Raw genomic sequence first — 17,248 nt, forward strand, 5'->3', positions numbered from 1 at the left:
ATATTTACTCTCTTATATTTTGCCATAACATCATGTTCATTGAGATAAAAGAATTTGCTTTATTTACAATTTTTATGTAGGATTTAAGCATTGGCTTCATGGTATTGAGGTCCATATACCTTGAAAATAAAACTTCAAACTCTATTTCTGATGGAGTTTACCCTATATTAGCAGTAATGGTATCAACATCTACATGAATACTGGTAGTGATTTACTACCCTAGAATGGCCCATTCCATCTTAAGCTAGAAAGTTATTTATATTGACTAAAACGTGTCTTCCTTTAAATTCTGTCTGTAGATCCTAGTTCTGCAGCTTGTGGTTTTATAGAACAAGTTTCTGTCTGAATCAAGGTTCATAGGGCCTGAAAATCTGTCAGTCTGAATTCATTTCCCTTTCAGTCCACTTCAGGAAAGCCTAAATTTATGGAAGGACATTTATTTGTGTGCACTGCAAGTAGATGCCAGTTTTCTTCTTCTAATTTTAAGTAGAAAAATTGGTTAGAAATAGAGACACTGGTGAATGTGCTTAGAATCAGTTATAGTTTGGAGACCAAGGGAAATAGTATTTAACCATTTTTGAAAAGTGTGTGAATAAATGGTGGTCCTTGGTTTGATAACATTCCTTTCCAGAAGCCATTAAAGGAGTTGGAAGGCTGAAAGCACAAAACTTCTCAATTCCATAGCTCATGCTCTTCACAATAATTTCTGTCCTTCTATGTGTGACCTGTTTCCCCAGTAAAACTGCTCAGAGCCAGCATCTGTGCATGGCGGCCTGTCCATGTGTCCAGTCATCTTGAAAACTATATGCCCTCCTTTTGTCCATGTTAAGATTAGATAATATACCGGGGCAGAACATATGCACACCTGTGAACCCCTTTGATTTCTGACTTGCTGCTAACTAATCTGAGACTGTATGTTTATTATCTAGAACCTAGTTTCATTCTAGATCAGTTTTACCCCAAGATTTAAAACTGAGTAATGTTCGGGGCTCCTGCGTGGCTCAATGAGTTGAGCATCCGACTTCAGCTCAGGTCATGATCTCACGATCCGTGGTTTAGAGCCCCACATGGGGCTCTGTGCTGACAGCTCAGAGCCTGGAGCCTGCTTTGAATTCTGTGTCTCCCTTTCTCTCTCTGCTCCTCCCCCACTCATTCATTCTCTCTCTCTCTCTCTCTCTCTCTCTCAATAAAGTAGATAAACATTAACAAAAAAATTTTTTTTTAATGAGTAATGTTCGTTCATTCATTGAGGTCTGTGCATTTCCATTGGGTCTTCTGTCTTATGACATATCAGACTGGGGTGTGGAATATCTAATCACTTTAACTGGTGGTTTACTAGTCCTGTTTTCACCATTTTGTGATTCAGTACAGTATGTATTAAATGTATTTTTTAAATTGAACAGTAAGCCCTACATAGCAAGCAGTTCATGCTGTTACAGCAAATAGTATTCCGAGATGCAACAGCTACAACCAAGGTCACATAAGCTAGACCTAGCAAACAAAGGAGGGAGAGAGATGGGTGCCTTTAGGTTTAGAACCTATATAGATCTGGCAGAATGTTTAAGGTGTAAGACTTTAGGATTTGGGGAACTGTCAGGCAGGCTGAAAGGCCTGTGAGAATGTTGCTAGCTGTTTCTGGCAACTGAAACTGAATAGAGTCATTCTGTTGTAGGCTGCTGGAGGAAGAGAGAATTTGGGGTTTGTAATAGAGGTTTCTGGATAGTAACCAGATTGGTCAGTATAGTATGGCAGGTGAGTTCTGTGTTGGCAGAAAGAGATCACGTACACATTTGCTGTAAGTTTCTGATTTATTTTGCCTGACATCTAAAACTTCTTTAAAATAAGGAAGCTAGGGAACACCTGGGTGGTTCAGTCGGTTGAGTGTCCTGAATTCAACTCAGGTCATGATCTCATGGTTCGTCAAGTTCAAGCCCCGCATCAGTCTCTGCTGTCAGCATGGAGCCCTCTTTGGATCCTCTGTCCCCCTGTCTCTCTGTGCCTCCCTCCCCCCGCCTCAAAAATAAATAAGCTTTAAAAAAAAAAAAAAACGAGGAAGCTACCAGAGCTTCAGTGTATCTTAGCATTATTTTCCCTTATCCAGGTTCCTTGTGCACAGCTGCCCTCTCCAGTGACCTTCTCCATATAGGTGTGGTCCTATCAGAGTTTCAGTAGCGGCTTAATTTTTGCTATACCATTGCCCTGTTCTACTCAGGTATACATCGCCTGTCTGAAAGAACTTGTGTTGATATTTTTTTCTAAGCAGAAAAGCCAAAAGCCCAGCAGTTGTCTCTAGGGCCCTGTGTGATCTAGCCCTGCCTTTCCTCATTGACTGCGTCTGGGACACCTTTCAATTTTAATCAGAGGACTACAAGTACAAATTCATTTTCTTCCAAGTAGGCAAAGCAAACATTAGAAGCTATTGCTTCTTCACTCTGTTCATCAATATTTGAAAGGGCAAAATCACAGCACGTTAATGGACCCCAATTCCAAGGTTGGAGATAACTAGGAAAATAGAACGTGTTTCTATTCAAATATTTGGAGAACGTTTTCTGTTGCTAACCTATGTCTGTGTGCCACTTTAAAATAAATTGCCACTACGCAGCTACTTATTAAACTGTTATCCTAATTGCCTAAGACTATTTTGGATAATATTTTCAGAGTAACTTTGGAGGCTCAAGGGTGCTCTGTAAGTGTCTTAGAGCCTCAGAGAAAACCAAAATCATTTGGATGCCTGGTAAGAATTAGAGCTGAGCAATTCCCTTTTTACTATAAGACTAGAAAGAAACCTGTCTTTTTCATAATTGTGATAGACACAAAGCTAGAAGGAGACAAATTTTAAGAGCGGAAAATGATTATCTTTTGCCAGTGGATATTCATTGTATCTCATTGCTCAATTCTTTGTGAGGTAACAATTTATTCAAATACTCAAAACAGTCTAGGGGTGGTTAGGGGTGGCTCAGTTGAGCATCGGACTCCTGAGTTTAGCTCAGGTCATGAACTCACGATCTATCCATACCACTTTACAATCTTTCTTTCTTTCTTTCTTTCTTTCTTTCTTTCTTTCTTTCTTTCTTTCTCTTTCTTTCTTTCTTTCTTTCTCTTTCTTCTTCTTTTTTTTTTTTTTAAGTTGATTTTGAGGGGCAGAGAGAGGGAGGAAGAGAGAGAATCCCAAGCAGGCTGCACACCCAGTGTGAGCCTGACCCAGGCCTCAATCTCATGACCATGAGATTATGACCTGAGCCGAAATCAAGAGTCAGACACTCCACTGACAGAGCCACCCAGGCGCCCCACATGCCACTTTACAATCTTAACCTTCTCTTTGGTGTTCTAGAGATACTAAGTTGGCCTGCATTCTAATTCGTGGTATAAACTTTTTGGGAGTTTTTTTGAGATGGAAATTAAGCAGATCTCATGACAGGATGGAGACCATAGGAGGAGTCAGGGTCCTTTTGGTTTCTTTTCACCTCCTCTCAAAACGGCCTACTAAGAGAGCTTGGCTCTTAGGATCTCCTTGCCTTTCTAAAACCCAGTGATTATAATGCTCTTATAGTAGAGGGTTTACAGTTTAAGAGATCATCTGGGGGTCTGTTCAGAGCTTTCCTTTCCCTTCTAAGAGCTCTTTGGTCATGGAACCTTCAAATGCTGAAGTGCCATGTTGTTGCCCAGGAGTAAATTACAGACATGGAGCCACTGCTTATATCAGGAGGAGGGGAACCTGTTGAATTTTCTCTGTACAGAGTCCCACTGTCCACGCACTCTTAACAATGAGAAAATCCTATCTGTTTGAGAGTGAACAAGTCTGGCTTTTATCTACGATAGGCAGCAGGTTGGTACCGTTCGAGGGCTTCTCGGCTGCTGTGTAATCCCATCTGATTTGTTGGTGGAGTGAGAAAGAATATATAGAGATTCCAACAAGATTGGAATCTCAGTCTTGGAAGTAAACTAAAGATGCTGGTCAAGTTCAAATATGATTAGCATCAGAAGGAAAGTAAATTGACACTTTTGGTGGCAGGTTTCGTGATTACTTCTGCTCTGTTTTTAGCTGTAATTTCTTTTAAACTTTAAACTTCAGTTTCTCAGGATTCTCAACTTATTGGTCCACAGAATTTGAGATGGAAGACCATATTTCATACTACAGATGGTAGATATTTGGGGGGCATTGACCAGAGATGCAGAAGTACAGGTGGGAAGTCCAGCAGCTAGCAGATTGAGTCTCAGATGACATACATCACACAGTTGGAGTATGTGCCATTAAAAACCTGTCACTCAGAGCCATTCCCTCAGGATCTGTTGACTAGGTGGTGTGGCACTTAAAGCACATCTGAATCATCATTCCTCAGAGAACTGGAGATGGTTGGCGTCACTGCCTGGTCCTAGCTTGGACCAGCCTGCAAATACTCTTTCCAAAATCTAAATGGAGAGGAGGAATGAAAGAAAAAAAAATATTCTTCAGAGACTTGGAAAGGTCACAAGTGACGTCAGGAAAGAGTAGATGATATACTCTTCAGAGGTGAGCTGTGTGCCACTTGCCTGGGTTTTTCTTGTGGCCCTGCCTCCTGCGGTTATCTCTGGTGAGAGGCTGCATTTACCAGAGTTCAGACTGAGTTCATCTCGTACCTTTTTATAGTACTTTTGAGTACACTGGAACGAGGTTAGAATATTAATTTAGCCTGCTTGTCTCCAGCTGTGCACCATAAAGAGGCTTCAGCTACCGCAGCAGGCTTCCTATACTATGGAAGGAAACTAATTGCTACTTACAGGCCGAAGCTGACAGGCTGCACTTTCCCCGGCAGCCACTGAAAGTAACTTTTGAAAATCATTATTATTATTAAACATTTATAGCCCGCTTTTGTGTTTTCCAACTGCCTCATAATCATTTCTTTTTGCTCCTCCTATTGATGTCCCTGAAAGGCAAGTTGATATTGTTATGGTCACACGCTGCACGTGACAGGGCAGAGGCACAGAAGATTCGGTAATCTGCTCTTTGGTGCCATCTGTGATCTGTTTTAGGCGTCCTCAGAGCAGCTTGAGGTATGCACTCTGTTCCTTTGTCCGTTGAATCCATTTCCTCACTGCTTGCTTTTTACATAGCGTGTGAGTATTCATGGCTTTTATACTTTTTTGGCTGACACTTACAGTAAGAAATACAGTTTCTCTACACACACACACACACACACACACACTGAATACGTAAAACCAAAACAGTTTTGGCAAACTGTTCATAAGATGCACTATCATATTTTCCGTCCTGTTTTATTTTTTAATTTATTTTAGATAAATTTTTATTTTGAGAGAGAAAGCCAGCGTGTGAGCGGAGGAGGGGCAGAGAGGAAGAGAGAGAGAGAATCGATCTCAAGCAGGCTCCATGCTCAGTGCAGAGACTGACACGGGGCTCGATCTCACAGCTGTGAATCATGACCTGAGCTTAAATCAAGAGTCTAACATTTAACTGACTGAGCCATCCAGGCGCCGCTGTTTTATTATTTTATACAAGTTTCAACCCACTATCTTAATCTTAAGAAGCATCATTTGGTCATGATCCACAATTTTTAAACACACTGCTAGGAGGTACTTGAAGAATACACATGGGACATTTTCTGGAGCATCAGTTTTACTCAAAAGTAAAGGGAGAAAACCCATTTTCATATTAAAACATACAGATGCATTATGGAATAGTGTGGAACTTCAGAGAAATTTTGTTCTTATGATGGGCTACTTCATCATCTACCCCCAATCCTCACCCTTCCTTCTACTTCCACCCTGGTATATATGTCCATACTTTCCTCTTCTGTTAAGGGAAATACACTATAAAAAACTTGAGAAGTACTGTCCTTTTGGAAACTTTAGACCAAGTTTATATCTTGTCTAAACCTAAATGGTTTTCAGGTACTTTGAGTAGTACATTTTACAGTTGGTATTCTTATTGAGTACTCACTCTGTACCAGTCACTGTTCTAGAAACTGAGAGCAGTTTCGTAAATAAGACAAAACCCCTCCTCTCATAGCATTTCCATTCTGCTGCAGGGCGGGGTATGTGTGGCACGGGGACAGGCAGTGAGTAAACCAACAAATAAGTAAAATAGTATGTCAGATGAAGGCATTGGAGAAAAATAAAGCAGAGATTGGGATAGGCAGTCCTGGGGTGGTGTAATTACACCTTGGTGGTGTAATTTTATAAATACATTGATCATGGAAGACCTACGTGGAAAGATAATATTTGATTAAAGCAAAGACCTAAAGGAGGCGGGAATAAGCCATGCAGATTTTTGGAGGAAGAGAATTCCAGACAGAAGATAGGAGAGTGCCTGTTCTGTGCCAGAGAAAACAGCAGGCCCCTGTGGCTGACATGGAGCTAGCAAGGAGAGAGTCACAGCACATAATATCAGAGAGGTAATAGGCATCAGATTATAGGCATTCGTAACTTTGGTTTTTATCCTTAGTGAGATGGGAAGTCATTGGAGGTTTGAGCAGAGAGGTATTTATGAGCTGACCCACATTTTAAGAACTCTCTGGCTGCTGTGTTGAGAATAGACTGGGGTGTTACAGGGGGTGGAGGAGGCAGGTGCAGAAACAGGGAGACTGTTAGAAGGCTTTGTGGTATTTCTATTTACTGTTTAGGGATAGGGAGGGGAGATCAAGAAATTGGTTTTAGACATGTTCAGTTTGAGATAATTAGTTATCCAAGTAAAGATACTAAGGCAGTTGGGATATATATGTTGTAACTGATTTCCCATACGCAAGCTAGGTATTGATATTAAAGCTCTCGGAAAGTAGTTCTTCAGCTTGTCAGGATTATGCCTTCCTATTCTGTATATGTTGGGATGGTGAATTTCAAAATAAGAAAGCTCTCTAAAGCAATCAGTATTATCCTCTTTAAGGTTCTATTTAAGAGTAACTGCTATCCGGATTGGAACTGAGCTGGCTTCATACTGTGTTTTTCCCTTGATTCTTTTTGGCCTCAATGCCTAAAGAGTGATTGGCATGTCATCCTTGGAGAATCTAGTATTTGGGTTGTGATTTACTCCCTATGTTATTCTTAGCATATAGATGTTCTTCTAGCTCAGTGATTTCAAACAAAAAGCTTTTATCTATCATCCACCTGTCCCTGCCTCACTGAGTACCAGTATACCTAACAGATGTTAATGGGATTATGTTAGGCATACAGATGATAATAGAGGTAGAAAAAGTTGGGAAATGAATGTTTCATTCCATTTGCTCAACATCTTCCCCTTAATTTCATGCAACAAATATTTATTGAGCCGTGGGCATGTCAATGATAGAGCCCCTGCCCTCAAGGAGCTCATTATATTATGAGGGAGGCAGATGTAAACTGTTATGCTATGGTGGAAGTGTATGCACTGGGTGTGTGGAGAGGGATTAGAGTTTTCCTGAGAAATCTTAAACTTGAACTGAATCTTCAGATTAAATAGGTATTGGGACACCTGGGTGGCTCAGTTGGTTAAGCATCGGACTTTGCTCAGGTCATGATCTCACGGTTCTTGAGTTTGAGCCCTTAATCGGGTTAGTACAAGCCCCACTTCTCTTTCTCCCTCTCTGCCCCTCCCTCATTTGCACCCTCTCTCTCAAAACAACAACAACAACAATAACAAAAGATATTTTTCAGACAGCTGAAGCTTCAGGGGAATATATTAAGCAGGAAGAACAATATGTAAAAAGGCACAGAGCTATGAGTTTCAGTGTTTGGAGAACAAGAAGTAATTTTGATATGGTTGAAGTTAAGGAAATAGGCTGGAGAGGAGGTAGGCAGGGGTCAGATCCAAGAGAACCATATACTCTTGAATGGATGCAGTAGCCAAGAGTAAAACTGGGAGCTACCAAATACAGAGTCTGAAAAGCTAATGTAAGAGGGGAAGTGCCTCCTCCAGAGTGACCTGTGCTATGGATCCCATAAAGAGAGATTTTACTAAGGGCACAGTAGCAAGAAGAATCATTAAGCTAACAGTTTGCTAATACGCCTTTTTTTTTTTTTTTTTTTTTTTAATCTCTTCTGATCTCTTTTTAGCATAGCGGTAGTACTACATTTGAGCATGTGTAAGTTTTCACTTGAGTCTAGTATGGTTATCCTTTATATGAAAATTCTGAATAAAAAGGCAAAAAAGAGGATGAAAGAAGAGGGAATTTTTCTTTCACAGACACTTGTTAGCTTACTTACTGTAAGCCAGGCACCATTCTAAGTGCTTCATCAGTACTCACTCACTATTCTCTTAACAATCCATGCATTCAGCACCATTATCTTCATCGGACAGGACACTGAGCTGAGTACTCCTTGCCCAAAGTCACAACAGCTAGTAAATGTGACAGAGTCAGAATTTGAAATCAGGTGGTCAGGTCTGGTTCCCAAGTCCACGTTCTGAACCACCACTGTGTCTGCTGCCTCTGATCTGGGTGTCCCAGCTTCTCAGAATTATTCTAGAGCAGAAGTCCCAGGATAGTATTCAGGGTGTCCTGAAATCCCTGAAATTGTATGTCAAAATGTTGCGTGTATGTTTTTCAGGAAGAGGGTCCGTGACTTTTATCTGTTGTCAAGGGGGTCCCCGAGGTAGAATGGTTTAGCACTACTGACCTAGAGGAGCTTTTCATGTCTTTTCCATTGTTAAAAGGCTCCAATTAGAAGGATTCCCTCAGAAGAATAAGATACTTGCAATCTTATTCAGACTCCTTACGTGACACTGTTTGAAATTAATTGCTTCTCTGCTTGGTCTTCCTAGGAACTTTTTCCAAACTAGACCACACCAGGCTCCAGATTTAGATTGTTATTTACATAGGATGAAGCCTTGGCTTCTGTTTTGAAAAATCTCTCCAGATGATTCTAATATGTCTTTGGTTAAGAACCACTAATGTTATCCCCTGGAGGACAAAGATTATATTTTCTGTATTCTTCCTTCTATTTCAAATGCTTGGGATATAGTAAACACTAATAAAGGTTTGAATGAGTGGCACATTGTGAAATATGACTGCTTTATATTCAAAGATGATAGTAATGATAATCACTCACATTTCTCATAAGACTTTTCTATAACCCACACTAGCCCACCTCAGTTTTCCCTTCTAAATAAATACCATTTACAGAGCCCGGCACTACCTCAGGATCTTCTTGATGCCCTTATTTGAAGTAAGAGTTCTCTCATTGCTGAGTACCGGATGATTTAGAAAATACCTCTTTCCCAGCAACCCACAACTGGTATAAATCTTTTCAAGTGGTACTCTAGTACATGTAAATGTCTGTGGTCCTCTTTCCTGAGGTTAGTTACTCTGCTTACATTTCTAGACTCTAGCTTTTTTAGAATCCTGCTGTCTCAGCATTTGGGGCATCAGATTATGTGATATAGGTCAGAAACTCCTAGGGGATTGGTAATTGAAAAGCACAAGTTACAAAGAAAGTAATTTGATGGGTTCTTCTGGGAGAGAGAGAAGAGAAAGACAGTGTCAAGTAGACATAACCAAATTATGGAGACGAAGTAAAGGTATTATTTACGCTGGGGGAGTTGAGTTGATGATAAACGTCAAAGAACTGGAAAAACTTGAAAAGAGGATATCTGTATCTCGTGGCCAAAGTTTTGATAAAGAGCTAGATACGCTGTTGAAGTTTGACATTTGCCCCAAAGGGGTGAAGGAGGGGTGCTAGATAAGCCCCCCCTTTTTTTTTTTACTTTATTTGTTTAGAGCAAAAGGAAAGAGAAATAGGCATGGTTACTGATTATAGGACTTACCCAGAGAACTGTTTTCCTGCCTTGCCAAGAGCATAGATGGGAAAGTTACTAGTGACTGAAACCAGTGGGAAGTGGTGGTTTAGAGCAGTTCTCCTCCTCCTCTCCCATCTTACAGTATGTGGTTTTTGTCATCTGCTGCAGTGGAACCTGCCTGTTTCTGAATATATACACCAATCAGTGTCACCCCTGAATAAAAGTACTTATTGTAGCTTTTTAGAAATATAAACAGCATGCTCTGAATTGAACAACAGGCTGTGGTAGAATTCACAGCCTCCCTAAATCAGGAGCTTGTATTGTGACAAGAAAACTCATTTCTTTGCTTGCTGTAAGTCTTTTCCTTTTTCTAGTCCTCAGATTTAGCAGTGTTTGACCAGCAAGCTTTTTCCAACCATAGGGCTTAAGAAAGAAGATTTTATAAAAGAAAAACTTTAAAACTTGTATCTAGAAAGGTGATGGGGGGTGGGTAGTGCTGTCTGGCACCAGTTACTTTGGAAAGAGGAAAAAGTAAAGGTTTGGAGTCAAATTTGCATTTGAGCCTGCTACGTCTGTGCACTAGCAGTGTGACCCTGGATGTTACTTAATCTTTTGGAACCTCAGTTCCTCATCTGTCAGATGTGAGCAGGGAGTGACACCTACTTTGGGATAATAACAATGAGGATTAGAAATAATATCATTAATAGTACTTAGTAAGTGGGAACAGAAGCTACTACTGTTAATAACCATGGAAACAAACAATAACTGAATAGTTTATTCTGGGTGCAGAACTTAACGCCTTCAATTTATCCCTCCAGGGCTCCTTCTGGAAAGAGGTAGAGTTGTGGGTTGTCCAGGGCTCTGACAGTGGAATGAGTAAGGGATGTGCTTTGCAGTGTATGGGCTGGTATGTCTTGATTTGGGAAGTCCTGCACTGTCTGTAAGAGGAAGGAAATAGAGTGATATATTTCTAGACACATACTGTTCCTTCCCTCCTACCTGGCTTCCTATGATGTCCTGATTTTCCCTCGATACTTTCTTGACAGGTGGCTGTGAAAAACAATATTGATGTCTTCTACTTCAGCTGCCTCATCCCACTCAATGTGCTTTTTGTAGAAGATGGCAAAATGGGTAAGTACGTCCTCCTGTCCTTCTGCCAAATATACCTTTGCCCTTCCTCTGAATGTCAGAGTATACCCCAGAAGCTTTTTTAAGATTTAAAAAAAAAAAAAAAAAAAAGGTGGGGGGGGGAGGGTAAGTCTGTTTTAAAGGCCTAATGCTTACTAATTATATTTATTCTCCTGAGTCACAGTTGATCTTGCTTTGCTGTTGGTCTCTCTATCATAGTGCCGGTTTTCTGAATAATCCGGTCACTCCAGCACAGAGTAAGTGGTTTGGTGACAAGGAGATGTGGATTTGAATCTCACTTTCGCTGTTGGTTAGCTGTGTGGTTGTGGCAAGGTGCTTAACTTTCCTGAGTTTCAGTTTTCAAGTTTGCAAAGCGGAAGTAGTTATTGTAAAGACTTGATGAGATAATATATGCAGATTTAGCACTTAGCCCTATACTAAGTTCTTACTGTCTCAAAATAAGAATTCAGTAATTTGCAATAAACCATTAGTACTCCTCATGTGGTTGTTGACATTTCTGTCTTCCCTTACTTAAGAAACCACCACCTAATAACACTCACTTATACTGGTACATATTAATTGTATTGGTACTTAATTGATTTGATTCTTAAAATGGCTCTTTGGGTAGGCAGGACAGATGTAATTATGTATGATGAGATTAAGGGTCAGAAAGATCACAAGACTTACGCAAAGTCATGAAACAGGAGAACAGTGGAGCCAGCGCTGAATCCTGGATGTAGACTTTTTCCAGTGATGTGAGATTGATCGGTGTGGAGTATTTGCACAGCTGAGGACTGGCTCTGGGTCTTGGCCGCTCCTGGCTGTGTTGTAAGAGCCAGCACTCCTGAAGAGAAGCGGTTAAGGCATCAGAAATCGGAATATTGGCAGACTGCACATCCTCCCCTTCCCTCTGCTTCCCCACACAGAGCGCCAGGTCTTCCTTGCAACATGGAAGGATATTCCCAACGAAAATGAACTTCAGTTTCAGATTAAGGAATGTCATCTAAATGCTGGTGAGTAATGACTCTGAATTTCTTGTGCAGCTTAGTAAATCAAATTAGGTACTTGAAAAATTTGTTTTTAATTACCTCTGCTTTCCACATCTACTTGTTTCTGGTGGCTATATGCTAGGTATTTGACTTTGTAAACTTCTCTTTAAAAACTTGAGATGTTTTTATGCAGGGTACTACATTATTCACAAGCTAACAGATTTCACAAACTAGAATGGGTCCATCCACCCAGTTCTTTAGCAGTTGAACATGTGTTAGTCATGTCTCTTGCACATCCCCCTGTAAGCCTCAAGTAATTGAAGTGGCATTTGAGGATATACACTCTCCCAAGGATTAAAAGGACTGTTTCTCCTTTTGTATCAACCTTCAGTATTAGAAGAAAGGTGACTTTCTAAGATCCTTATGCAGAATCTTGTGATTGTAATTAAACAAAAATACATCATAACTGATTAAATTAGCTTTTTTTTCTTGAGTTGTATCAACTTTCATATGATGATATTAACCTCTATAATCACCATTAAAAAGCCCCAGGCCCTTCTGTAGTTAATTTTATTACTGCAATAGAACATCAAAGCAGGAACCCAAAGAGGAGAAACCATACAGCTGTATTATTCCCTAGGTCTTGATAGGGCTTGTCTCACGGAAGTTTCCTGAGGAGTTAGAAGGGGCCCTGAGCTTTGCAGTGTCCTGCCTTGGTCCCAGGCACTCTTTTTTTTTTTTTTTTTTTTTTTTTTTTAATGTTTATTTATTTAGAGAGAGAGAGAACAAATGAGCAGGGGAGGTACAGAGAGAGGGGGAGAGAGAGAATCCCAAGCAGGCTCCGCACTACCAGCACAGAGCCCGATGCAGGGCTCAAACTCATGAACTGTGAGATCGTGACCTGAGCCGAAACCAAGAGTCGGATGCTTAATCGACTGAGCCACCCAGACGCCCTGGCAGTTGCTCTTTTTTGAGGTTAGCACAAAGCTTTCTAAGTTTGAATGAAAATGAGCCTTGGTGCTTGGTACCTTCTCCTCTGCCTTTTATCTATTTCCTCCTCATTTGTCAATGGTTTGCACATGGGGTTTTCAGTGGCTGTCCCACCATAACTGCAGCACAGCAGTGGGAGAAAGGGGCAGTATGGGAGTACAGAGAAGGGTGAGAAACTGTCTTCTCTCATTCCTACCTTTTCTTTTTAACTTTTGTCTTTTGGGGCTCTATGATATATGTATTCATCCTCTGTGTTCAGACAGATCTTCTCTTATGGGGCTGCTCCTGAACCTTTGAAGAAGTGTCTGAGGAGATAGTCTTCTATAATTTCCATTGTAATAACTATGTAGTTGATTCTCTTCAGGAACACCACCACATCTGCCTTCTTCCTAATGTAGTCTTGGTCTAGGTTTCTCACCCTGACTGGTTATGTATGTATTAAACAAAACTAAAGTTTTTGCTACATTTTCATAAAAAGTCATAATCCAGAGGCACCTGGGTGGCTCAGTTGGTCAAGCGTCTGACTTCAGTTCAGGTCACGATCTCTCCATTCCCAAATTCGAGCCCCACATCAGGTTCTGTGCAGACAGCTCAGAGTCCGGAGCCTGCTTCGGATTCTGTGTCTCCCTCCTCCTCTGCTCCTCTCCTGTTCATGCTCTGTCTCTCAAAAATAAATAAATGTTAAAAAGAATTGTTTTAAAAATCATAATCCAGTTGAGGTGCTTTTGGTGCCATATTCTAGGTAGATGACGGTGTTACCTGTCCTCTCTGAGGCTCACGGTCAGCTACCACAAGCCTCATTTCATGAGTGTAGGAGCTTGGGTAGCCTTCCATGGCAGAAGCTGTGCTGCAGGAAGCTGTCAGGTGCAGAATCCACAGTGGCTCATGGTGAGAACCAAAGCAGATCATGTTAGAGAAGCACTCCTACCCAGCTTAGAAGACACCCTTTGTTCAAGTCACTCTTGCGGAGGTTGGTCCTATGGCAGCATTTCATATATTATTGTCCTGAGAACATTTGTCTCTCAAAGAAAAAAGGGGGTTCTGTGGTTACAGCTGCAAAAGGCAGTGCATGATGGGCCTCTACTAGAAGTTGCCATTGCATGTGAGCACACATAAAAGCTGAGGAGCCCACCATTGTGGAAACCTGTTTAACTCAAGGTTAACTGAATTTATTGACCATGGAATTTAAAATCACAACACGCTTATTAACATCCTGTGGAACACCAGTGTTCCTTTTTTTTTTTTTTTTGAGATTTAATTTTAATCTCTACACCCAGTATAGAGGTTCGAACTCACAACCCCGAGATCAAGAGTCACCTGCTCCACAGACCGAGCCAGCCAGACGCCCCAACACCAGTGTTCCTTGAGCATGATCTGGGAAACACTGGCCTATAGGGAACAAAGGAAGGCCAGAGTAATTGGAAAGGTTTGGTTTCAGACATCCAGTATGAAAGGGAAATGGTTTTTCAAAAAAAAAAGAAAAAGAAGTTTGGATGACTGATGGTTTTAGTCTGGCCTGCCAAAATAAAAGATCCCCCTACATCCAGATTGGAGTTCTGAACCCTTACTGCACCTTAGTGTACATTTATGATCTTGCCAAGGAAGAGATGTCTGGCCTTTCTCCCAGTGGGGCTGTGTCCTCTGCTGTAGCCTGGCACAATTTCTCAGAGCAAATTCAGTTTTGATCAATTCTGCCATGGCTTCATGCCAGTTCCTCACTGCCTTGGGTGCTCCAAATACCAGCGAATAGGTTTTTCAGTGACATACTGCCTTATGGCAGCACAGCATATGGAGTGGAAGGAAAAACAGCCACTTTTGTTTTCTTCAGGAGGCCAAGGCCATCATTTTCCCACACTAAATCACTGCTAATCTGCAAGACCACTTCCTGCAACTAATCCTTTCTAGCTTTTCCTCTGCATCCACCCCAAAGTCTGGAGTGGCCTGGCCTTTACATTTCCCTCCAGTCCTGAGGGCTCTATTAACAGTATGTTTCCAGGTTTAGTGCCTTCTGATTCAACACCCTGGGTCTAGCTGGGAGCTAAAAATACCATCCTTTCCAGCTGATCTGCCCTAATCACAATAGCACCAACACTTTAAATAGCTTTTCTGTGCCAGAGTAGACATTTGACAGATGGAACTAACACTCTGAGGGCTACAGGAAGTCACAGGCTTAAAGGACTTAGCAACCTGGCCTTCAGTCTTCACTTTTGCTCTTCCATTTCTTTCCATAGAAAATAAACAGGAAACCCTCTTCCCTTCCTAAGCCTTAAAAATTATAATCAGATCTTAATAGAAAGGTGTATATGATAAGGGGCTTATGGGACCACTAGTTGTGTAAATACTAGAAAATGTTAAATCACGAAGGCACTAATGTATGGGTTTCCCTGCTTCCTAGCACTTGTCATCTCTCCTGGTGTCAAGAGTTTGCATGAATCTGTTCTGCAGCTTACCATTAGCTACATGTCAGGGTTAGTGTATGTCTGGGATCACTATCTTAATTGCACAAGAACTAGTTGCAGTGCTTGGAGAAAGGAGCCTTTCTAGCAAGCAGTCTACAAACCTGTTTTTTTTAATTGTTTATTATATTTTTAAAAGCTCAGCAGCATATTGTATCTGTATTCACTAGTTAGGCACTACAGTAAGGGACAGATCTTTCTTCTGGTGGGATACTTAGGTAGGGGTGAGTTCTGTTTCTCTGTTTTGTTGTTGCTCTCCCTGTCCTTTGGAACATGTCAGAAATGGAAATGCTTCGCTGGCCATCACTTAAGTAGAGTTTGGTTGCTCAAATGGTAAAATGTGTTTTTTTCAGCAGTCGTAGTTTGGGACTCAGTTGGCCCCAAATGTAAATTTCCCCTTCCCACTCTCAAATATAAGTACCATCTCCACTCTTCCTGGTGCTGGAAGAGATGTGACCTTAGCTAAAGTAGGAAAATGAAGACCATATCCACACCTCCTCAGATTTTAGGCCCCAGACTCAGCCAACTTTGGGGAAGAAGACAAATGAACAAGAAGAAACCCCATCTGAAAGCAAGTATAAACCTATTTGATATCTTTTTTAGTCTATCCTTTAGGGCAGATCTCCTTGTCTTTACAACTCCTCCTAACATTCTCAGACTCTCAGAGTGGTGGTAAGATTACATCTTATTTCCCAGAAGTTCAGGTGTGTTAACACACACACACACACACACACACACACACACACACACACACACACACACAAATGATACCTTGTCAAGAAATGTATCCCAGTCTGGCTGGGAAGCCTCCTCACATCTGGCTCCCATTGCTATTCTTTTTTTTTTTTTTTTTTTTTTATTTAACATGTATTTATTTTTGAGAGACAGAGAGAGACAGAGCATGAGCCAGGGAGGGGCAGAGAGAGAGGAGACACAGAATCCAAAGCAGGCTGCAGGCTCTGAGAAAGCTGTCAGCACAGAGCCTGATGCGGGGCTCGAGCCCACAAACTGTGAGATCATGACCTGAGCCGAAGTCGGATGCTCAACCGACTGAGCCACCCAGGCGCCCTTCCCGTTGCTATTCTTAATAAGTACATTTAGTACAGTCCGATTATTCTTTCCTCTATCTGTCTTCAAGCTCAAACCTAATATGTAAGATTTATAAAACTTGACTCACGCATACCTATGTTCTAAACCCCTCCCTGCAGTTGGTCTTCTGGTAGAAATTATAAAATTATATACAGCCATTCAGTAGGAGCAGAGCCAGGTTTCTGGCCAGAATGTTTCCTAAATGTATTAACGTTACCTTCATTCAACTTGTTTATTCTGCCTGGCTGTTTGCCACGTTTTTTAATTCTGGAAGGCTGAGTGTGTTTGTATATTTGTGTGCTTCCATTTCTTACCCTGTCATCTCTTACGTAAGTGGTGAAATCATGAGAAGTCTGTAGGAACCTGGGCCTTGCTATATATACAGTCTAGAACACATTTTTGCCCATGCAGCAAAGTGCCTCTTCAGTAAAAGCTCTTGTGTGTGTTTTCTGTTTCCTTGGAAATGGGCAAGAGCCTTGAAAGTTAGGAATAGCTTTTACAACTTAAAACAAGCCCCCCTGTCTTAAAACAGGACATTTCTGTCAAAATACATTAGCCAAACTCCAGCTGGTGATGTTGCCTAGCAACTCAGTGTAAGCTGCAAGAGCCCTTCATTATGGGAACCAAGGTGGCAGAACTGCCTGACCCTCAAGAAGGTGATTAAAAAGCACGTTGAGGCCCCCTCCTCCAACAGTATTGCACATTAATTACCATGAGATACACTTTTTAGCTCCCCAGAGATAGCCGGTTCTTAAGTTATAACTGCTCTGCTTGGTGTTAGTGAAAACTTGGAGGTAAAAGGGGAAGAGTTAAGTAACAACTAAATATGGTGCAAATGTTTAATGAATGGGCTTTAATGCCTCCTTCGCTGAGCTCTCATTGGTTTGAATGTG

General features: G+C 41.2%; 1 protein-coding gene across 5 annotated transcripts in view; it reads left to right on the plus strand.

The window, feature by feature from the left end:
* Window positions 1–17,248, plus strand: part of AP2B1 (adaptor related protein complex 2 subunit beta 1) — a 133,587-nt gene that overhangs the window by 108,031 nt on the left and 8,308 nt on the right. For all 5 annotated transcript variants that reach the window (XM_042916404.1, XM_042916403.1, XM_042916401.1 and 2 more), the window contains 2 exons: window positions 10,750–10,834; window positions 11,758–11,844. In XM_042916404.1, the coding sequence (XP_042772338.1) occupies window positions 10,750–10,834; window positions 11,758–11,844 (172 nt within the window). The remainder of the gene's footprint in view (window positions 1–10,749; window positions 10,835–11,757; window positions 11,845–17,248) is intronic.

Source organism: Panthera leo, chromosome E1 (genome assembly GCF_018350215.1).
Source record: "Panthera leo isolate Ple1 chromosome E1, P.leo_Ple1_pat1.1, whole genome shotgun sequence".
Classification (NCBI taxonomy): Eukaryota; Metazoa; Chordata; class Mammalia; order Carnivora; family Felidae; genus Panthera; species Panthera leo.